Source organism: Nicotiana sylvestris, chromosome 6 (genome assembly GCF_000393655.2).
Source record: "Nicotiana sylvestris chromosome 6, ASM39365v2, whole genome shotgun sequence".
Lineage (NCBI taxonomy): Eukaryota > Viridiplantae > Streptophyta > Magnoliopsida > Solanales > Solanaceae > Nicotiana > Nicotiana sylvestris.
In genome coordinates, this window is record NC_091062.1 from 211,144,896 (window position 1) to 211,168,854 (window position 23,959).

At 38.0% G+C, this 23,959-nt stretch overlaps 3 protein-coding genes across 3 annotated transcripts; 2 read left to right on the forward strand and 1 right to left on the reverse strand.

Annotated features, from left to right (window-relative positions):
- The first annotated feature begins 725 nt into the window (after positions 1-725).
- On the forward strand, positions 726-2,943 carry LOC104245385 (uncharacterized). The gene is made up of 4 exons (XM_070149951.1): positions 726-932; positions 1,035-1,212; positions 1,269-1,849; positions 2,851-2,943. Exons 1-4 carry the CDS (start codon positions 726-728, stop codon positions 2,941-2,943), a joined length of 1,059 nt encoding a protein of 352 aa, XP_070006052.1.
- A 7,002-nt stretch (positions 2,944-9,945) lies between these two features.
- On the forward strand, positions 9,946-14,987 carry LOC104241569 (uncharacterized). The gene is made up of 7 exons (XM_009796518.2): positions 9,946-10,606; positions 12,530-12,582; positions 13,000-13,092; positions 13,166-13,389; positions 13,888-13,954; positions 14,582-14,692; positions 14,847-14,987. Exons 1-7 carry the CDS (start codon positions 10,162-10,164, stop codon positions 14,868-14,870), a joined length of 1,017 nt encoding a protein of 338 aa, XP_009794820.1. The 5' UTR covers positions 9,946-10,161; the 3' UTR covers positions 14,871-14,987.
- Positions 14,988-20,753: 5,766 nt separating this feature from the next.
- On the reverse strand, positions 20,754-21,134 carry LOC138872014 (secreted RxLR effector protein 161-like). The gene has a single exon (XM_070149952.1). The coding sequence runs from the start codon at positions 21,132-21,134 to the stop codon at positions 20,754-20,756; it is 381 nt and encodes a 126-aa protein (XP_070006053.1).
- Between the last annotated feature and the right edge of the window lie 2,825 nt (positions 21,135-23,959).

Consider the following 23,959-nt stretch of genomic DNA (forward strand, 5'->3'; position numbering starts at 1 on the left):
TAGGAACCCAAAATCACAAACCCCCTAAGTTTTTGCCTTGGTTAGAGTTAGTCGAGTTGTAAAGTCTTTGTAACTAGAGAGTTATAAAGTGGATTGTAATAGTGTTATTACAAGTTAGAGCGATTAAAGTCTTTGTCATTAGAGAGTGACAAAGTGGCTTGTGGTGAGAGTATCACAAGTTAGTCAAAGTCTTTGTAACTAGAGAGTCACAAAGTGGCTTGTGGTGAGAGTACCACAAGTTAGTTGAGTTGAATTCTTTGTAATAGAGTTATTACAAAGTGGCTTGTAATAGGGGTTTACAAGTTAGTGAAGTTGAAAACCTACAAGTGTAGGTCGTAATTTTTGTCCCCTTGAGTTGTGATTTTTCCACGTAAAAATTCTCTGTATTCTTTACTTTCTGCCGAGCTACTGTGGGACTAATTAGAGAACCTAATTCCCTATACTGGTTGGTTTTACAGTCTGTTGCTTACAGGAGGAACTTATAGAGAATCTGGTTCTCTATACAGTGGGAACTTATCCTGTGTATCATTTACATACTTGTTCAGTAGTTAGCACTATACCAAATTGATATAGGACCAGGTCGCTATACAGTTTGGTTCATTAGTATTTTTAGAGGAAAATCATAGAGAACCCGGTTCTCTATACAGTCTGGTGGACGCTAAGTTTCTATCAATTGGTACCAGAGCAGGTTCTTTCTAAAAGGTTAACACCTAGAAAGGATCTACATGGCTGCTCCACCAAATTTTGAGGAAGGACAATCAATGTATAGACCACCAAGATTCAACGGCCAATACTATGGTTGGTGGAAAACAAGAATGCATGACTTCATTATAGCTGAGGACTCAGAGCTGTGGGATGTAATTTGTGATGGACCTTTTGTTCCCATGAAAACTGTTGGAGGGAATAGTTACAGTCCCAAAAACAAGAAAAGAGTACAACGATGCTGATAGAAAGGCTATTGAGAAGAATTTTAGGGCAAATAAGACTCTTGTTTGTGGCATCGGACCAAATACAACTGCATCTTAGCTTGTCAGTCTGCTAAGGAGATTTATGAAGCTCTTCAAACTGCCTATGAGGGAACTACTCAGGTTAAGCAGTTCAAAATTGATATGCTTACTACTGAGTATGAGCTTTTTGAGATGAAGGAGGATGAGTATATTCAAGATATGCACACACGTTTCATCTCCAATATCAATGAGCTTCACTCCCTTGGTGAAGTCATCCCAAGAAACAAGCTGGTCCGGAAAAATACTCAATGTTTTTACCAGGTTCTAGGGAAAGTAAAGTAAATGCTATCACTAAAGCCAAGGATTTGAAGAAGGTGACCATTGATGAACTCATTGGAAATCTCAAAACTTATGAGATGAAGAGAAAGAAGGATCTTGAAAGAAGAAAGCCCAAGAAGGAGAAGAACCTGGTTCTCAAGGCTGCTAACAGAGACTCAAGTAGTGATGAATCTGACATGGAGTATCTCACTCGAAGATTCCAAAAGATAATTCGAAAAAATGGTGGGATTCCAAAGAAAATGAGTTTTAGTAGGAATTTCGAAGAAAACGATTGCTGCCATAAGTGTGGACACTTCATTAAACACTGTCCTCTTCATAAGAAAAATCATGACAAAACCAACACTGAAAAGTCCACTAAAAGAAACCAGGTCCCTGACAAAAAGTTTAAAAGAAGAGATGCTGCTAACAACATGTTGAAGCAAGCCCTGGTTGATTGGGGAAATTCCTCTAGTGAATCTGAAGGTGAAAATATGATGGTTGTTGACAATGAATCTTTAAAATATGAGTCAATCTTTGCACTCATGCCAAAATCTGATGATGATGAGGACAAGGAGGAAGATGAGGTAAGTTTTCTCAATGTTCAAAGAAATTTGAAAATTTACTCTAAGAAAAATTGATGTCCTTAGCAAATGTGTTGATTGATGCCTATCACAGCCTCATTAATGAGAAAAATTCCTTAATAGAAGAAATTAGTGGCATTGAACAAGAGAGGGATTATATGGGAGTTTCCGTTGTAGACTTAGATGAAACCATTGAGAGTATGAAGAAAGAAAAAGAGGTTCTAACTTAGAGCAATGCTAAGATTGAGCATGAGAGAGATGACATATTGGTGGTAGTTGTAAACTTAAAGGAAAAAATTGGGGAACTTAAAATGAAAAGTAGGTCTGCGAATTCTCAAAAGGAAAAGGAAGTTGCAAGTGAGGCACACATTAATCTTGAAAGTGAGTTAAATTCAGTGAAGTCTAGTCTATGTGCTGAGCTTGAGAGAAACAAACAACTTCAGGAAGAGTGAAAAGTGATCTTGAAAAATTACTTAAGTGGACCTGGTCTTCTGATGCTATCACTGCCTTGTACACAATTAATGGAGGAAACATGCTGGGAATCGGGTTCCAAAGGGAAAAGACTCCCTACAACCCTTATAGCAAGTACGTTACTGTACCTGACAATTGGCTCTGCACTCACTATGGCAACACTAGGCACTTTAAAGAAAATTGTAAGGCCAGAATTCAGTCTCAATAGAAAAATAAAGTTTTTGCTGAAAAAGTAACTGCTGCTACGGAACCTAGTCCTTCACATAAAAAATGTATAATGCATGCTTGGACCAAAAGAGCCCTCATTCACCCCTTTTCTCATTGCAAGGATTCCCGTAAAGTTAAAATTCAGTCGTTGTAGAACAATAAAGTTTTTGTTGAAAAGAGGCATATTGATGAGGAACCTGGTTCCCAGAAAAGAAAATATGTGCTGCCTGCATGGGCAAAAAGAAATTTGATCCACCCGTTCTATCATTACAAGGGACCCAAACTTGTTTGGGTTCCTAAGTCTAACTCCTGATTTTCTTGCGCAGGGAACAGTGAAAGGGAGCAGCCTACAATGGTACATGGATAACGGTTGCTCAAAGCATATGACTGGAAGTACAAATGATTCTCCTTTCACTTAAGGCCCTGCAAGGAGAGAGTGTACCCTTTGGAAATAGCTAAAAAGGGTACACTCTAGGAGTAAGAAGGATTGGGAAGTCACTCACTCACTCAATTGAGAACATGTACTATGTCAATGGCCTGAAGTACAATCTCTTGAGTGTTTCTCAGATATGTGACAAGGGAAATAAAGTGGAATTGGTATCAAAAGATACAAGAATGTTTACATTGCTGATTTTAAGTCCCTGCACGGTGGTGATCTAACATGCCTAAGTGTCGTTGATGATGATGTTGAGTTTGGGTGGAGATGACTGGACATGTGAGTTCTACTTGTTGAACAAATTGGTTATGGAGGACCTGGTTCATGGGCTAAAGCAGTCAACACTGTTTGCTACTTGATTAACATGTGCATGATCAGGTCGCTTCTCAAGAAGTCTCTCTATGAACTCCTCAATGGGAGAAAAGCCAAGTTGACTTACCCGAGAGCCTTTGGATGGAAAATGTGTTGCTATCAACAATGATGGCAAAAGGTTCACAAAACAAAGAAGATAAAGATAGAGAATTCACAAATGCTCCTAGTGAAGTTATAGATGTTGCAAATAGAAAGACTGATTTGATGAGACATCAAGTCAAGCAGAAGGATGAAGGAGATGCAGTAGAATCTCTAAAAGGCACAGAGGAACCTGATCCCTTTATCACCTCGACTTGAGATAAACATAGGGGTGTTGATGCAACATTAGGTACTCCTGATGCAGAACAAAATAGTGGAAGTCAAAATTCTGTTGATGTCAATGATGATTCACATATGAAGAACTTGGTCCTTCAAATTCTGAAGTTTAAGTATCCAACTAGAAGCAAAAGAGTTCACATCCCTTCAAAATGTAATCACATCCTTAGACTCTGGTATTCAAGCTAGTTCTAAGAAAGAGCGTTTCTGGAGCGGCACACTTTTTGGGTTCATGCTTGATCTCATGGGATAAAAAGAAACAAACAGTGTGACTCTTTCTATTGTTGAAGCTGAATATGTGGTTGCTACTCCGTGTTGTGCTCAACTATTACAGATCAAGCATCATCTTGAAGACTTTGGTGCATTTATAGCTTGAACCTGGTACAACACAAGAGGACAAAGTGCAGTGACGTGCATATCACTTTTGAGGGATAATGTTGAAAAGGTTCCGATTTGTGTGAAGTTCTGGAAGACGAAGGATAAGGTAGAAGACATCTTCACCAAGGTGCTACGTAGTGAACATTTTGAAAGAAATCGTCTGGAGTTGGGAATGATCAAGCTCAACAAAGGACCTGGTCCCTCAATGATTGGCTATGATAAGAAGGAAAGGTACAATGCTAAAAAGTATTTTTCGGCGACATCTAACTCAAATCTATACTATTACAGGTATACACATATGGTAGTTTCAAGACAAAAACAAGTAAGAGTGACATTGCACTTCTAGGAGTCTTTGCTCAAAATTTTCAAAAACCGTCACGGAACCTGGTTCCTGTGACTCAGGATGGTGGTCTCTTCAATACTTATATGCCTTTTTAAGCTGCTGAAGTGTCATGTCATCGATTTGTTTTTGCCTTTCTCCTTCCTCTCCTCCTACCTTTTGAAGTCCAAAATGTTAAACCTTTTCTGAACTGACCTGTTACCCCAAAAAGGCACTTCTCTATCTTACACCCAAATAAAACCTATTCTTTTCTTCAAAACCAAAATCAACTTTGTCTCAAAATAATCCTTCTTTCCAAATATGCCACAAGTGAACCCACCTCTCTTATTTTCTAAAAACCTAACTCTATCAGAATCAAAATCCCAAGAATTCTTTGGTAGATTTTGATGGAAGTCTAACTGAAAAGGAATATGGTAGATCTAATATTCTAGAGCGTGAGATTAAAGTTGTTGCTAGATTTGTGGAAGCCTTGAAGGATGGAGAGAGTGGTAAATGTGAGGACTGAATGAGGGACCTGATCCCTCAAGTCCTTCTCATGAAGTCAATTTTAATAATGATCTTTTTCTCTTTGAAGTTCTGTGTATAAACGAACTTCCGATCCAGTAAAAAGGATTGATGAAAAGTAGGCTGATTGATGATGAAGTGGTGTGACCTACTGATGTGATTGTAGAAGAAAGAATGAAATGAAATCTTTTCCTGTGAGAAAGAATTAAAAAAAAATGGGCTCGCTGAGAAAAATGCAGTAGATGATAAGGGTAAACAGATTGAGAAGAAGAAGAGGGAGACATGGCTTCTCAAGGATAGAAAGGGTAGTGGAAGCAAGGAACCTGATTTCTTATAGAAGCAAAAGGTTTAACTATAAGTTTTAGAGGGATAAAACGTTGAAGTCTCAAACAGTGCTGTAAGGCAGAGTGTTGATTCTGATTGACATTGTTGAATTCCAAAAATAAGAATCACCTCTTTGTTCCTCCAAGTCCCAATGTTTCTGAAGAAGAAGTAAAAACTTCTATGTTTTACGTGATACTATGATGCTATATGTGCATCGGACTGAGTCTGTTCTTGATGAGACAAAGCTTGGGGAGATTCTTGGTGATCTAATTGATAGTTCAACCTACTCAGATAGGTTGAGAACCTGGTCCTCGTATACCCTCGGCAGAATAGAATGCTAAGTTGAAGGGTGAGAATGAAAGATTGAGGAAACAAGTAGAGGAACTAAGAGAGAAGATGATCATTGATCAAAGGAGAGTAAATGAACGAATGGACAAGCTCATCAAATCCTTAGCCCCTTACTTTTCTTCCTGCCCAGTGATCCATGTCCTTCAATCCTTCCAAATTACCTTGAATTCTTATCTTCTTTTGATCCCTATATTTGATGACATTAATATTTAATTGTTTAAATTGTCATATTATGTATTGTTGAAACTACTGTGCTTTGGTTATAATTACTCCACTATGGGCAATCACTCAATTTTGTGACATGACATTCACTTGTTGTTCTTGTTACTGTTTATGATGTGTTGCCCAAGTGGCCTGAGCTAATGTTGCTGAACTTCTTTTTAGTTGTACTTCTTCTGTTATTCTTTTTGATGATGCCAAAAGGGGGAAGTTATATAGGTGTCAACATTGTCAACATGGGGGAGGAACAAAATCGAATTAATATGTTGTGTTATGCATGGAAGATAGCTCTACTTCGCAGGGAGAACGTTATTGATAATATGTTGATTATAGGAAGTCCCTACCAGTTCCCGAGGAGACTGTATGAAGTCAACACTCCAGCAGGAAAGTTAGTGCCTGCACACGCCACTACACAGGAACAGTGCAACAATCAACTTTCTATGGAAGGCTTTTTACCTACCTTGCTTACATAATTGTAAGTGATGTCACACATATATAAATACTATCAAGGAAGGTAAAATAACTTACTACATGAGAGAACCAGATAAAGGATCTGAAGCATGCCTGGTACAATCATTCAAGTTAATCGACTCAAGATAATCTGAGCACTGTGTCTTTAGATTCACAGGAACCAGATTAGGGACCTGATACCTTGGTGTTCCCCTGACAGAAGTATAGGTCGATTGTACAGCTGGAAAGCAACTGCAGAAAGTGACTGTCTGCAACAGTGCAGCAGACAGTGCAACAATCACTCCCCATTGGAAAAAGGCATGTACTAACCAAGATTTGACATTACCATTGGGATGTCTTTTTGCAATATAAACCTGGTGCAAGACACAAGGCATCTTCCCCCAAGACTTGCAAAATCAGAAACAAAAATCCTCTCTCAAGTGCTTGCAACAACCTCTCTCAAGAACAAAGCTGTTGCAACCTCAAGGACCAGATCCAAGTTGAAAATATCTTAAGTCCTTAGGTTTGTTGAGTGTTTGTTATTTGTTCTTCATTGTAACTCCTATCTTACTTTCTTAGAAGCTGTTTTTAGGGAACCCAAAATCACAAATCCCCTAAGTTTGTGTCTTGGCTAGAGTTAGTCGAGTTGTAAAGTCTTTGTAACTAGAGAGTTACAAAGTGGCTTGTAATAGTGTTATTCGAGTTAGAGTTGATTAAAGTCTTTGTCACTAGAGAGTGACAAAACGGCTTGTGGTGAGGGTATCACAAGTTAGTTAAAGTCTTTGTAACTAGAGAGTCACAAAATGTCTTGTGGTGTACCACAAGTTAGTTGAATTGAATCCTTTGTAATAGAGTTATTACAAAGTGGCTTGTAATAGGGGTTTACAAGTTAGGGAAGTTGAAAGCCCACAAGTGTAGGTCGTGATTTTTGTCCCATTGAGTTGGGATTTTTCCCCGTAAAAATCCTCTGTGTTCTTTACTTTCTGCCGAGCTACTGTGGGACCAATTAGAGAACCTGATTCCCTATACTGGCTGGTTTTACGGTCTGTTGCTTATAGTGGAAACTTATAGAGAATCTGATTCTCTATATAGTGGGAACTTATCTTGTGTATCATTTACATACTTGTTCAGTAGTTAGCACTGTACCAAACTGATATAGGACCAGATCACTATACAGTTTGGTTCATTAGTATTTTCAGAGGAAACTCATAGAGAACTTGGTTCTCTATACAGTCTAGTGGACGCTAAGTTTCTATCATAGTAGTTGCTACCTTTTTTGCTTCTTCTAACTCCCCCCACGATCGAAGTACTGTTTGATGTCAAAGATGAAGTTCTCATCTTTCTTGGAATTTCGAGCCCCATTAGAGGGTTTTGGCTTAGGAATCTTCAGCTTTTATGGCATAGGGGCGAGGTTCACAGTACCCTCGATCTGGTTTCCGCCTCCTCGAAATAGGCCTTGTAGTGCAACATTGACAACATTGAGCTGGGTCATCAAGTTGTCTATGGTTTTCTGCATGGCAGTCACCATGTCTTCCTCTCGTGCCATATAGCCTAAATTCTCGCTACGCTCATGTTGAAGGCCCTCGAATTTACCATAAAATTTGGCTGCTATTTGCCGTTCTCCTCCAAAGTGACTGATGTTTGCGATGTCACCTTCGGCCTGTCGCATCCTACAATCTAGGTCGTTCAACATTTGTACTAGGTTGGTTATTTGATCTGGCACCATATTCACGATGGGTCGTAATACATCAACCATCTCTTCATGGGCTGCAATGCTGTCCCCATGATTTACCATGGTCAGAAATGGTGGTAATGGCAATGTGTTCCCTCATTCGACGTCGAGCCTAAACTCTGATACCAACTGTTACGCGGTGCAATCCTGAGAATCCTTCGAATGACGACGTAAGGCTAAGCAACTGATGTCCGTGCAGTTACTATCCGCCAACTAGAGTTCCCTCTGTACGTTAGACGAGACTATCAGTGCCGTACGGGAAAGTCAATGTCAAGAGCAATTGAGAGAACAGAAAAGAGAATTGAGAATAAAAGAAAGCTTGATTGCATTAATGAAAGCTATTACAGAAAAGCAACACGGTATCGAGAGGAAGAGATACCGGTACAAAGAATTATTTGCTTGTTTGATTCCCCCTAATAGTTCTTAAAAAAATAAACTAAAGTTACAGTACTTGACGTAACTAAGATAGAGAGACATAATGGAAATACATGAAGTAAAACTACTCTATATTTACATTAAAAGAGACTTACATTCCTACAAAGTAGAAGCATGTCTGTTGGCAGCAACCTTGTCTTTGGCATAAGAGTCTGCGCGCGCCGCGCTGTTGGCATCTGCCTTGCGGCTGGGCTTTGACGAGGGCTATCGGTGGAGCGACATAGGCACATGCGCGCTTATCACTTGGCACGGCCAAGTCCACGGGGCCGTCCATGGAGCTAGGCGTTGGAAGGCTTGCCAGGATGCCATGGGGCATGGCCAAGAGGCCATGGGACATGGTTGGAAAGCCGCCCATGATTATGCATCAACAACAAAGAAAATAGTAAGTGAAAAATTAAAAGTAATCCATTAAAATGTTCAATAATAATAATTGAAGATATAGTTCATTTATAAAATTTATTATCCTGTTCAAGCATAATATTTCATTCTTTATTCTTCCTTTCCAAGAACAACAATAATAAACTCAACATAATTTTACAAGTAGGGTTTGGGAAGAGTAGTGTATACCCAGCTTACCCTAACTTATAGGTAGGTTGTTTCCAATAGACATTCGGTTCAAGTAAAGATGAAAAAGAAGCATTAATAATAAGTAATAACAACAACAAGATAATAAGAAAACCGAAGCGAAAGATAGTAATAGAAACTTAAGAATAAGAAAATACAAGACTAGCATTAATACTATTGGTAAGGAGAAGAAAAACATTTGACTATCTACTATCCATCTACCCTAATTCTTGACCTACATACCCTCATATCAAAGGCCATGTCCTCGGTAAGCTGGAGCAGTGTCATGCCATGTTTAATCACATCTTCTCAATATTACTTTAGCCTACCTCTACCTCTCCTCAAACCTACTAAGGCCAGCCTCTCGCACCTACTTACTGGGGCATATGTGCGTCTCCTTCACATGCCCGTACTATCTTAGTTTCGCTTGTCGCATCTTATCCTCCACGAATGTCACTCTCACTTTGTCCAGAATAATTTTATTCCTAATTTTATTATACTCTTTAAACAAAGTAAAAAATGACAAACAATGTTTTTATATCCTCCCACTTGAAAAGTAAATTTGCCATCGTTTCATGATATCACACACCAACAATATGAAGAATAAACTTGCAATATTATAAAGAAAAAATATGATACACGGTAAAATTACTTATAAAAGGTAGGGTAAATGATAAAATAAAATAATTTAATAATAATAAAGGGTGAGATTGAGAGAAAAATACAAGGTAACGACGCGACCGCACCAAATCGGTCGTTACTTAAAGTGACATATTTCGTCGTTATACAAGGACGAATTTAACGATACGATACAATAAAATTTAAGTAACAATCAAAACAAATATTGTATTTAAAGTAACAATACCGTTACATACAATGGACAACCATCCAATCAAGCTGTTAGAAAAAATATTCTGAGAATAAAGAGAGAAAAAACACGTGCTTCAACAAGAAACACAGATTTCATTCAATCACCAAAAGTCAATATCATTCATCCCCGCATCACAAATCTTACACCGAATCAAAAGCATAGAACCAATAGTAGATTCTACAATATTCCATTCTTACATGGCACAAGCAACACAAATTTAACAGCCCTCAAAAAACACTTTAAATGAACTCAAAACAACCTTTGCAAAAGCAATCAAGAACAAAAAGAAGAGGAAATTCAAAAAGGAAGCAACTTTCTAGACCCTTTAATTTATCATCTGAATTCTGAAATGCCCACCATTGATTTGAGCAGAACACCTCTATGTATCACCCTTTTGCCTCCTTTTCAACAAGGACCCAAGATTCAATTTTCCCTTTCAAATTCATCTGTTAATTCGTTTCTGTATAGTTTTAAAGCCAAACGGTTTCATTTCTTGAAACCATGTTCTTCACTAAGGGAAACCAAGAAACAGCAGACCCTTTTGAAAACACCAAATAAATCTCCTCAGAGCTTCAGGAAGCTGCTTAATTTGAACCCCAAAAATGATGATGATGATTATGAGAGTGAGAGTGAGAGGGATAGTGGATTAGGAAATGATGATAATTCTGCTATTAAAGGTACCATTTTGGCTGGTCTTTTGATTGTGGGTGTGGTTGGTGGATTTGGAACTGTTGGGTACTTATACAAGGAACAGATCAATGCTTTCTTGAACCAGTTTTCTGGCTTTATTGAAGGTAATTTCATATGAATTTTCCAATTAGTTTTTCCACCTTTAATGTCCTAGCATCAATACTTGAACCTTGTTATTTTACTACTTACTTAAACAATTCTTGAACCTTGAATTTTTTTAATTGATAAATAACAAAATTCTTGGTATTGGTATTGTCTTTCCTCTAGTGGTTGTGGATATTAGGTGTTGAATACTAGGCACAGCAACAAAAGTTGATAGCTGTGTTTTTTTTTTCTTTTTTCATTTTAATTGGTTGTAGGTAAAGTTATAATGTTGATCGTAACATAAAATATATCTGGATTGCATGAACCAATTAAAATCTGAAGCTCGCAAAATTCTCAAGCCCATCCATTTAGCCGATAATGGTTCAGGATAGTGGCGAAGCCACGAATTTCCCCAAAGGTGTTCAAACTTGAAAGAAGTGCAAAAAGTTTCCAGATAAAGGGTGTTCAATATATGTTATATACCTCTAAACCTAATATTTTACCTATATACACAATATAATTTTTCGGCGACCCTTGATAGGCTTTAGTTTCGCCCCTGGTTCAGGTATTAAGTTCGTCTGAGGTAATGAGCTTTTTTCAGCTGGTTTTGGTGCTAATGCTAGGAAATAAATAATGTGAGATTATCGAAAACAGAGAAGGTTTAAGATGTGTATGTGTACCTTCTCAAAATACTGATTGCTCGACATCTGGGATAAGCAAATGAACTTTCTTCGTAGGATACATGAAGCCCATTACGGTTATCAAAGATGTACTAGTGGTTGAGGTGGAACACATTCTTATTTGAAGAATGTGAAGAGTACCTTAAACAGCTGTACAGTTTGACAAAGTTACCATCATTTACAACAGATAAGTCATTCTGCTGCTAATAACTGTTCAACAAAAAATTAATTTGAGTCAGGATCCTTTTAATTTAAATCCCAAACTCAAGTCCAAATTCAAGTTCATCTATATTGAAAAATAAGTCTTCCAATCATCTCATGAATGGCCAAGTATTATTAAGTGTAAACGAGTAGACTAACACTTAAATATTATCATCTTTTCTGCAATTCTAATCTGTGATTCTTGTAATCCAACAGATTACGAATTTTTTGCCGGGCAACTTGTTATGATAGTCGGACACCTTTCTTTGCCACTTTCTAGCTCTATCTTGATCAAGGGCAAGGCAATTGTAATGAGGAATGAACGAACATAAAGCGAATCAGGGGAAGATAGAAAACCATTGTAGTTTTGCTTAAACTGTGAAATATCCAAAAAGATATGGAATATCTGTTATTGCATTTTGAACTTCATTGAACATAATAGTGAGTGATATTTATTAATTGCGCTTGGAAACCTGTCAATCCTATCTGAGTTAATGGTTTCACTGGAAGTTGAGAGCTTTGTCTTACTGAATGATGATAAGCCTCTACTGGAATATGTTAAATGAAAACGCTCATCCTTTTGACTGTAGGGCTTTTGGCTCTGACTCTTCTCCTTTGTTGGCTCCAACTTTAAAGCACCAAAGACCTTACTGCTAGAATGATACACTGACCATTGTTGTTGTTGTTGCCTATACTAGACAGGGTATTCTTGTCTTGCATAGAATGAGCCTATTTTGCGAATTTGTACTTTTTGCCCTCTTCCATTTTCTGCCGCCTCTTCCTTTCCAAGTGGTACTGCTTGCCCATTCAAAGCTTCTTTATCTTCATTAGCCTGTTTGTAATGATTTGTCTTCCAAGTGGTTCGGTGCTAGTTAACTAGTTTGATTCAGAATATTCTGATAATCCCTGCTCCGCAATTTAGTTTTGGATGGTCTTTTTTGAACAAAACTGAGAGATCAAGAATGTGCTGAACTTTCATCAGTTTTATCACGTGAAAAGTTTTTCCTTTAATTTTTGTATAGAAAAGTAAATTCAGCTTGACTGAGGCTCCTCATACGGCAGGTTACGGAGCAGCTGGATACGCTCTCTTCATTGCAGTTTATGCTGGGTTAGAAGTACGAACTATACTCTATTTTTGTTGGCTTAAAATCTTGCAAGAACTTCCAGAAAAATACTTGTTAATGGCATACTGTTTTTTTGGTGTGGAAACACTAGCAACTTATTGGATGTATAATATGGTAGATGGTCCTTTCGCATCTTAAAGGTGGTGCTTGCCTTTTTTTTTTTTTTTTTTGGGGGGGGGGGGGGCTTAGAAGATGCTCGTAGGAGGCTGGTACTGTAAACTAAAATAAAGTAGTAAGATTTCATAGTCTTATTATCGCTGAAAGGGATACCAATGTATTTTAGACTTGCACTTTTGGCCTTTATTTGACCAGTCTTCTAGTTCTTCTTCCAAACAGATTTAATGTCACGAGATGCCATTTTCCAGAGTTTCTAAATTGAACTGACTTTCGCTGAAACACCTGTTGTAGATCCTTGCAATACCCGCCATTCCACTGACGATGTCAGCTGGTCTTTTATTCGGCTCCATAACTGGAACCATCATTGTTTCCATTAGTGGAACGGTAAGCTGTTCATTTGGTTCAATACTGGCATGATGATGTAGAATAAGTTCTCAAAAGTTTGATATGCATTCAGGTGGCTGCTAGTGTTGCGTTCTTGATTGCCAGATATTTTGCTCGTGAACGTATTCTTAAGCTGGTAGAAGGGAACAAGAAATTTCTTGCAATTGACAAAGCAATTGGAGAAAATGGTTTCAAAGTTGTTACCCTTCTCCGTTTGAGCCCTTTGCTTCCTTTTTCTCTTGGGAATTATCTATATGGTCTGACTTCTGTCAAGTTTGTGCCGTACGTTTTAGGAAGGTGAACTCAATTTTCTATGTTTACTTTTTTCTTCATCATTGGCTAATGTCAGATGTCTAATATCGTTGTGCTGTTGACACGTATTCTGCATAAACTACTTATTTCACTATCAGGCTTTGGTTTATTGGTTCAGAGAGGAAATCAAGTTACAGTAATATTATGATGTGTGCTATTTATCAATAGAATTAGTTAGTTAACTGTACTCAAACTATATTCTGAAGGATGAAGAAAGCAGTGTCAAGTTGTTTACCGTTTTCTGTTTTCTCCATTTGTAAAGTGATACTGAAGCGTCTGTAACTGTCATCTTTGATCACCTGTTGATATTTAGGTCGCAAAATTCATTTGTTGAAGAAAATTTTCTTTTACAGAACAGATCACAATCTTGTGGAAATAGCCTTTTATACACATTTCTTTATATTGATAGAGGTATCATGTGAAGGTATTGAAATGCTCTAGCTATTGAAAAGTTGCAGCTTATCCTAACTTCTTTGTATATAGTTGGCTAGGAATGCTTCCTGGAACATGGGCGTACGTGAGCGCAGGTGCATTTGGCCGCGCATTTATTGTGAGTTTTCCTTCTTTTTTTTTAAAATCTTGTGTTCTTAGTTGTGAACCGTGTCCCTTCTTATCGTCAGTCATGACTCTGTGATTCTATTTTTTCAATCCTGCAGTGGAAGTCGCAGTTTCTTGTTAAGAGAAGTTGGCAAAGTAAATTTTAGTTGATAATAACTTTAGATAGTGTCCACTTTTCAAAGTTATAGTAGTTTCTGTATACTGGAAACATTACAAACTGCTTTGTTGAACAACCTAGTGCAAGTTGCAGTCTCTGTACAGACAAGGTATGTGTATGTTTTATTCATGACAAGTTAATAGTAGCTGCATAATTAAGAACCAACTATTGTGATTTGGTTTTAATGGACTCGAACCGGGGGGGGGGGGCTAATCCAGTCTGTAACTGAAGAAAACAAAACAAAAATGATGTTCTGGGCATCTGCGATCCAAACAAATTTTGGCTTGTGCTATCTGGTGCTAATTTGTGTTGGATTCAGATGTTGTAGTTCTTGGCCTTACTATTCTCCGAAATTAATACCTTTAAGTTCTATTCAGTTGGGAAGTTTTTGATTTATATCTTAGTGTGAAAAAGAAGTAAATCATCATTAACTCACTAGATCCTACTTTTCTTGATTTCCAGCAAGAGGAATCTGAAATAGGTCTAGGAGGAGGAAACCAACAGCTATTGACCCTTGGAATAGGTTTATTGTTTACAGCAGTTGCTGCAGCCTATGTAACACGGCTTGCTAAGGTAACACAGATCATATCCGATCCTTTTACATTATACGCGTACTGTACTTGATATATTCAGATACTTGCATATGTTTAAGCATGCTTTTCCGCTTCTATCTTGTAAGGACGATTGGTATGGTTGATCGTAACTTGCTTGTTCTGCATTAATGCAGGATGCTATGAAGGATATCGAGTAGACAGCAGAATTACGTTTGCCTTAACTAATTAGAATTTACATGCTCTTTATCAACATGCACAAGTTGAGATATACATAGTGAATAAAATCAGATAGGAAAAGTTCAATTATTTTTTAACTGTATAATTTCCTAGTTCTGATGCTTAGTATGCAAGCATCATTTTGCTTATTTCCTCCTTTATAGTTCAGATTAGTGTAACATACTGCCACAAAAGCACCCTCTTAGTCCTAGTCAATAGCATGAGGTTTTGTGGTGCATGCTATTTGATTAGTGTGAGATTTAGATAATCACTAATTTTAGAGAATCTCTAATTTCTCTTAAAGACAAAATATTTGTTAGTGGAATGTGAAACATAGTAGAATCCTGCCTTCACGCAGGATCCGAGGAAGGGTCGCACCTCAAGGGGAGTAATATAGGCAACTTGCCCTAATACAAGCATCAATGATTGATTTCACTGCTCGAATCCATGACTTAGGGGTGTACATAGGTCGGATTGGTTCGGATTTTACAATTACCAAACCAAACCAATTGTGTAGGATTATTAAATCTAAAGACCAAACCAAACCAATAAAACTCGGGTTTTTCAATATCGATTTTTCTCGGGTTTTCGGTTTATTTGGATTTTTTTGGATTTTTTTTCCAGTAAATTTTTCGTAGAACAAAACATATAACATATGCTCAAAATATTTCTTTAATCCTAGTAAGATACAACTATATAAAGTATTTTTCAAGAAAATAATACAAAATATGAGATGTGTCATGGCATTATCCTAAAATATTCAACAATAAAGACAATAAAATTATGTAATATAAATATTGCTAATTAAAAAGTCATAATAAAAATAAACATAATCTAAAAGTACTAAGTCATGCTAAAATAAATAGACTAATAAGGGGGTTATTAATTACATGACTAAAAGCTAAAGCAAAATAAAAATAGGTTATGCATTTTTATCTAATTATTGTAAAACAAAAATAGATATTCAATACATTCCTTTTCGTAATATTGAATTGAATGTCTTTTGTTAGCATTAGTATTGATTGTTAGCATAATTTAATTTACTAATATTAATGGCTATAAAACTTATTGGAGCATTCAAAAGTTTTAAGTCCAACCTTGAAATAATACCTTAAAAGATAAAATTATGATTTTTTTTAAGAAATATTTATAAATTGCATCACAATAAGTATATTTATAGATTAAATATATCTAAAATTTCTATATATGTAATGTCGGGTTGGTTTGGTTTCGGTTTGACTTTCTTTAGCTAAAACCAAATCAAACCAATTATGGTCGGGTTTTTTTTTTCCAATACCAAACCAAATCATAATCGGGTTTTTTTTCTCGGTTTGCCTCGAATTATCGGGTTGGTGCGGTTCGTCGATTTCCTTTGTACACCCATAACCTATAGGTCATACGAAAACAACTCATCGTTGATCCAAGGTTCCTTCTGGTTAGAATAACATTCTCAAAAAAACAAGCAGTATGAGGAGAGAAATGCAGAAACTTGCAATACCTGACCAGTGAGATTATTTATGGGAAACATAATGGCGCTGAAAGTGCTGTATCTTTAATTTCTGACCCAAAATTCCTATGTTATATTAATAATCATAACAGCTCTACTGACTAATATGATACTATTAACTGATAACAGCAATCACTTTGAAATTGGAACGTGTAGATAATTCAAAATGATCCCATAGGTATGCAAAACTTGGGCTGGAAGTATATTGCGAAAAACATTTAATAAAGGAAGTATAGTCGGTCGCAATCTGATAGAATTTAAGGGTTCACCAAACTAGATAGAGAACCAGGTTTTCTATTTGTTTTCACAAAACACATGCACACTGCAATAAGTAAATGACACAGAGGAATTTTACTTGAAAAATTCCTAACTCACGAGATTAAAAATCACGACTTACCCTTGTAGGATTTCAACTTCACTACTGAGCAACTTTAGATTACAACCTATGTAACTTAGAAATTAACCTCTTAATCCCTCACTAACTTGTAACATTCTATTACAAGCCACTTTGTAATAATTCTATTACAAAGACTTTACAGCTCGACTAACTCTAGTCAAGACACAAACACAAGGGTTTATGATTTACAAAGGGTTTCCTACGCAATGCTTCTAATTAAGATAAGTAGGAATTACAAGTAAAGAACTTCAATAAAGGTACAACACAACTAAGGATATATAATAACTCAATACAGGGAACTGGTCCGTTGCTATTTGTTCTTTGTTCTTGATGCCCTGGAGAGTCACTTGCAAGATTGATGGATCACATGAGAGAATGCTTAATCAATTCTTGAATGTGCAAGTGATTTGTTTTTACCCTGCTTGATGTTAATAATTCATTTGTGACATCACTTTGAATGATGTAAGCAAGTTAGGTAAAGGGCATTCCTCCTAAAGTTGACTGCTGCACTATTTCTGTACTGTAGCGTGTGCAGGCAACAACTTTACAACTGGGCAGTTGACTTGTATAGTCTCCTCGGGAACTGGTCGCTATCTGTTCCCTCTGTTGTTCCTTTGACTCTAAAGAGTTAAACTGTGTCCCCAACTGGAGACTTGTTGATCTTTAAGTTTTTGAGGACGTGTATCAGGTTCCTTATCTGGTTCTTATTAGTAAGTTTGTTAGATAATCAAAACATAACAGGAATACACATGTTGCCTATCAATTTTCCCCTTTTTGATGATGACAAACTTATAATTCAAGTTCCCCCTAAAAACCAAAATGACATTGGCATTTGCCGTATTCCCCAAGAATTTGTTTCCTATCCTGTTTCCCCTGAATTATTTTCCCCCTTTTGGCATCATAAAAAGATCAGTAACAGGCTTTAAGCAAAAAGAAGTCTAGCTTTAGTTAACTCATGCCACTTATGTGCACACAACATGACTAAAAACAGAGCATAAAAGCAAGGCATATATAACAAAAAGGGAAAAGCTTTCATTAAACAGTTTGGATTTTAAGACAGAGAGTAGATTCAATGTTGCTAACAACCAACCACAATTTAGAACAAAAAGAGAAAACAAGTACCACAAATATCAGAATAAACTAGCAAAAGAGACCGACCTTAAAACTTGACACTGAGGGGACACTGGAAGTAGAGGGCTTAGGGGCAGAGGCAAGGGTTTGGAGGACTAGATCCATTCGAGCATTCATCGACATTTGCTCATTGAGCAGTTTCTCCTTCAGGTCCTCCACTTGTTTCTTGAGCTCGGCATTCTCCTTAGTCAGACGAGCAACTTCTGAGCTTTGAGAACTACTGGAACCAGGTGCCTCTTGAAGCTGACTGAGCTGACCCTCAAGAATATCATTCCTTTCTTTTAACTTTCTGATCTCCTCCGTAGCACTGTTCTGATCATTGATCAGCTAAGAAATGGTAGAAGTGCTTCCAACTCGTCCAACCTTATCCATGCACTCACATTCTTTGAGAGTAGTCTTGTAGAATGTTTGCTTCCTAGTGCTCACTTTAGCTTGTCCTAGAGGGACTTTGAAGAACTCAAAAACCTTGGTGAGAAGGAAACCATAAAGCAGCCCATGATTATCATCTTTGAATTTTGCCACTTTTTGCATGTGTTCGATCATAATCACAGGCGGGTTAATGGTAGTGAAGCCATCCAACGCTTCCATGAGAACAAGGTCAGCTCTGGATATCATGGACCTTCTCTCAGCACGAGGGAGCAAAACCTTATTCATCATCTCAAATAGAAATTGGTTCACTAAAAGGAGAGCCTTCTTGTGCACTCGTTCCCCCTGTTGGACTGCCTTATCCTTAAATATGGCATTTGAAGTGCAAGAGCCTTGAACAGTAGACAACCCTTCAGCAGGTACATTCATAATAGACCCTAGCACCGCAAAATCCATCACAAAATCCACCCCATTCACCATCATGCAGATATGGTCATCCTCAACTTTGAAGAAGTCAGCATAGAAGCTACACACTTCCTCCACATATACTTTGGGAGAATCTCCTGTGAACATGTGTGTCCACTATTGAAACTCACATATTTCAACCAATTGTCGCATTCCAGCCTCCTCCAAAATGTCAGGGGCGAATGTGCGGCCCTATAACACTTTTTGATTCCTCAATTTCTCTTTTCCAGTAGTCTAAGGATTACCAACTTTGGCCCTCTTGGAGGAACCAGGTTCCTCGTCAGTATCAACTTTCCTTTTGATAGATTTGCGAGCACTTTCCTTTTGATAGATTCTCAGTCAGGCTAGCAATCGGCATATCATCGGAATCCTCTTCACTATCCCTATTTTCTTCTCCAGTTGAATATCTTATCTCAGGTATAATCATAGCCAGAGGCTCACCATAGAAATGAGGAGATAGATTAGGATCAATATTGACCTAGGGTTCTTGAGAGGACCCCTGAGTTGGATCCTTCGAGGAGGTATCAAGTCCTTCATTAGGGACCCCAGTAGTATTGTCCTATGCCGATTGTTCAACACGCACAAGCTCTCTACCTTCTACCACGGTCTTAGACTCTTCCCCCTGAGGCTCAGACCCATCCTTTCCTCCTTTGACAATAACCCCTTCACTAGCTATAGATAGCATGTTTTCTATTGTTTCTTTCTCTTGTAAATCCATGGAAGACGCGGAAGAAGAAGGAGTGTTACCTGTGGACTCAAGATTATGAACTGTATTCGTTGAGTTAGCATTCCCAGAACCAGTAGTTTGGTCTACATTTGAGCCTTTGTCCATAGGAAGACTAGAGATTTCCTGATTTTCCTCTTCGTCAACTGTACCCTTTTCACCAAATTTTTCCAACGAGACAGGAGGAGAGCTCGTAGCCACAAACCTTTTAAGAGTCGAGATTTTGCGGCTCCGATGAAAACCAGAACTCAATTGGGTAAGAGAGGGGAATGAATATGGAGGTGACTCTTCCCTATGGTTTTGGCTAGTAGTAGTGGTGAGTGAGGAGTCTAACATCAGTGTTTTAAGTGGTGATGACTCAATGGGGGTATTACTTGGAACACTCGAGGTCTCTTGATTTTCAGTCGTGGTAAGAAGTGATGAGTTGAAGAGGAGGGATTGGTAGTTTGAAGAGAGAAAGAAGAAAGAAAATTTTGAAGTTTGATGTGAAGAGTTGTGACAGTGGTGGATGTATTTAAGATGGATGAGGGACCGATTAAGAAAAGACAGCAGTTTTGGGAGTCGGGTCGCTTACCAACGGGTGAGACGTTTGGGTTCAAAAGACGCAGAGAAAAGAAACTAACACACTGATGGCGTGGCACTATTTCAACCATTTAAAATTGTGCATGAGAGAACAGAGAAACTACTAACCCGTGTCAGGAGAACCAGGTTCCCTGACGAATTTTTGCAAGTGTAAGCTTTGCCCTTTTTACCAGCGTACACTGCATCAACTGCTTAGTTGCTTCTGTAATCATCATGCGTGTCTACCTATAACTGTATAGATATGAGTTAGATTTTGCTAGGAAATACTTTTTGGCTAACTTTACCTGGACATTTCTTTCATTAGCCAATCATCGAGGGACCAAGTTCTCAGTTGGGTTTTATTAACCCTAGGGCAAAGTGATTTCTTTAATGTTCTCTACTTAAGGCTTTGGTGAATATATCTGCAATCTGATCCTCTATGGTGTAAAATTTCATACAGATGAGCCCCTTCTCAATATTGTCTCTAAGGATGTGGTGACGCACATCAATGTGCTTGGTTCTCTTATGTTGGACTTAATTTTTGGCCGTGTTGAGTGCACTTATATTGTCACATAAGAGGGGCACACAGTCAGAGAACACTCCAAAGTCATCCAACTGCTTTTTGATCCCAGTAATTGAGCATAGCAAGAAGCAGCTGCTACATATTTTGCTTCTGCAGTTGAGAGTGCCACCGAGTTTTACTTCCTTGTACCCTATGAGATTATACAAGAACCCAAAAAATGTGCCATTCCAAACGTGCTTTTCCTGTCCACCAGATATCCTGCATAATCCGCATCAGCATACCCAACAAGATCAAAGTTGTCTCCTGAGGGATAGTAGAGAACCAAGTCCTGCGTTCCTTTGAGATATCTCAATATTCTTTTGGCAGCTTTCAGATGAGATTCCTTTGGATTCGATTGAAACCTTGCATAGAGACCCACGTTGAACACAATGTTTGATCTGCTTGCAGTGAGATACAAGATTGACCCTATGATACCTCTATACATGGTCTGATTTATAGGGGAACCGAGTTCGTCCATGTCTAGACGAGTAGCTGTGGCAATAGGAGTGTCAATGATTTTTGATGTTTCCATGTCAAATCTCTTCAACAGCTCCTTGATGTACTTTTGCTAACTTATCATTGTCCCTTTTTGAGATTGCTTCACTTATAGACCCAAAAAGAAGTTTAGTTCCCCCATCATACTTATTTTAAACTCACTTCCCATGAGTTTTGCAAATTCTTCACATAAGGAATCAACTATTGCTCCAAAAATGATATCATCAACATAGACTTGCACAATGAGCAGGTTCCTTCCTCATTTCTTCGGAAAGAGAATGTTGTCGATTTTCCCTCTTATAAAGCCATTTTCTAGAAGGAATTTTGACAACCTTTCATACCAAGCACGGGGGGCCTACTTTAACCCATACAAGTCCTTGTCGAGTTTAAAAGGATGCTCATGATTCTCAAATTCAGGAGGCTGCTTGACGAAGACTTCTTCTTTTAGAAAGCCACTTAGAAATGCACTTTTGACATCCAATTGGAACAATGTGAATTCTATATGAGATTCAAAGGCAATAAGAATTCTGATAGCCTCCATTCGAGCGACTGGGGAAAAAGTTTCATCATAGTCAATCCCCTCTTCCTGATTGTAGTCTTGAACTACAATCCTTGCCTTATTTCTTGTTGTGTTTCCAAATTCATCAAGTTTATTCCTGAATACCTACCTAGTTCCTATAACGATTCGATCTCCAGGTCGAGGAACTAGGTGTCAAACCTTGTTCCTCTCAAATTGATGGAGTTCCTCCTGCATGGTTGTAATCCAGTCTGTATCTTTCAATGCTTCCTTGATATTTTTGGGCTCTATTTGAGAGGGAAAAGCTGAGAAGGCAAGTGAGTTTCTGGTCTTTGAACTGGTTTGACTTCCTAAATCAAGAGGAGTGATTATGTTATTAAAGGGGTGTGAATTTTTGTGTTTTAAGTTAGACACCTGAACCTCGTTGTGAGAAGGTCCAGGTATTTTTGCCTATGAACCTTGATTGCTTCTCATCTTAGCATGTGGGGTCCCTTGAACAACATTGACGACTCTGCTTTCAACTTCAGTTCTTGTGATTGAGGGACCAGGTTCCTCTCCATCAGTTGGAGATATGGTTGCACCATCCTCATTTGATTCCTCAACATGGCTCATCATATCAGCCTTTCCATTTGCCATGTCAATGATTTCACTAGGGACAAGTGATTGTTCTCCGTCTTGATCATTCTTATCGTTCAAATCCTTTCCACATGGGTCATGATATTCATTGAAGATCACATGAATGCTTTCCTCTACACATTGAGTTCTTTTGTTATATACTTTGTAGGCTTTGCTTTGTGATGAATAGCATAGAAAGATTCCCTCATCGCTTTTGGCATCGAATTGAGGACAAAATATTTGTAACCAAATATTCTCAAATGTGTCAGTTTGGGCTTCCTTCCGCTCAGCAGTTCATATGGCGTCTTGTTCATAAGGGACCTGATCATGCACCTGTTCACCAAATAGCATGCAGTATTGACGACTTCTGCCCAGAACCCTTTTGCAATGCCACTATCAATCAACATTGTTCTTACCATGTATTCAAGCGTTGTGTTCTTCCTTACCACGATACCATTTTGTTGAGGTGTTCTTGGAGCTGAGAAGTTATGAGTGATGCCATTTTTAGCATATAATTCGTCGAATTTTGCATTATCAAATTCTGTCTCATGGTTAGACTGAATACATACTACATTAAGACTCATTTTCACCTGGATCTTCTTCATAAATGCCACAAATACTTGAAAGGTTTCATCCTTGGTTCTGAGAAATAGAGTCCAAGTGAATCTGGAATAGTCATCCACTATGACAAATATGTACCTATTTCCTCCTCTACTTGGTACCCTCATAGGTCCACATAGATCCATATGGAGGAGATCTAGTGTCCTTGAGGTGCTAACCTCATTTTTGGGCTTGAATGAAGATTTGACTTGTTTTCCTTTTACACATACATCACACACCCTGGGATCCTTGAGGATTGACTTGGGCAGACCACGAACCAGGTCCTTCGTGACCAATTTGTTCAACAACGTGAAACTTGCATGGCCCAGCCTTCTGTGCCATAGCTCAGCATTATTAGTAACAACACTTAGATAGCTAAGATCCCCATTTTGCAAGGACTCAAAGTTAGCCACATAGATGTTTTTGTATCTTTTGGCCACTAATACTACCTCACCAGTCACAAGATTTGTTACTGTGCATACTTTGGATACAAATTCCACTTTGTTACCATTGTCACAAATACCTGAGATACTCAGCAAGCTATACTTCAACCCCTTCATATAGTACACATTTTCAATATAGTGAGAAAGAGACTTCTCGATCTTTCCAACTCCCAAAATGTATCCCTTTTGCCATTTTCAAAGGATACACCCACATGCAAGGCTTTCAGTGAAAGAAAATCATTTGTACTTCCAGTCATGTCCTTCGAGCTACCGTTATCCATATACCATTGTTGGCTGCTCCCTTTCGCTGTTCCCTGCATAAGTAAATCAAGGGTTAGATTTAGGAACCCAAATAAGTTTGGGTCCCTTGTAATGAGAAAATGGGTGAATTGGGGATTTTTGTTCCAAGCAAGCATTAAACGTTTTCTATGTGAAGGACCAGGTTCCCTAGCTGTAGTTTCTTTTTCAACAAAAACTTTATTTTTCTGTTGAGATTGGAATCTAGCCTTATAGGTTTTCTTAAAATTCCCAGTGTTACCACAGTGAGTGCATAGCCAATTATCAGGTACTGTGACGTACTTGCTATGAGGGTTGTAGGGAGTCTTTTCCCTTTGAAACCCGATTCCCTGCTTGTTTCCCCCATTGTTTATGTACATGGCAGTGATAGCATCAGATGACCAGGTTCAC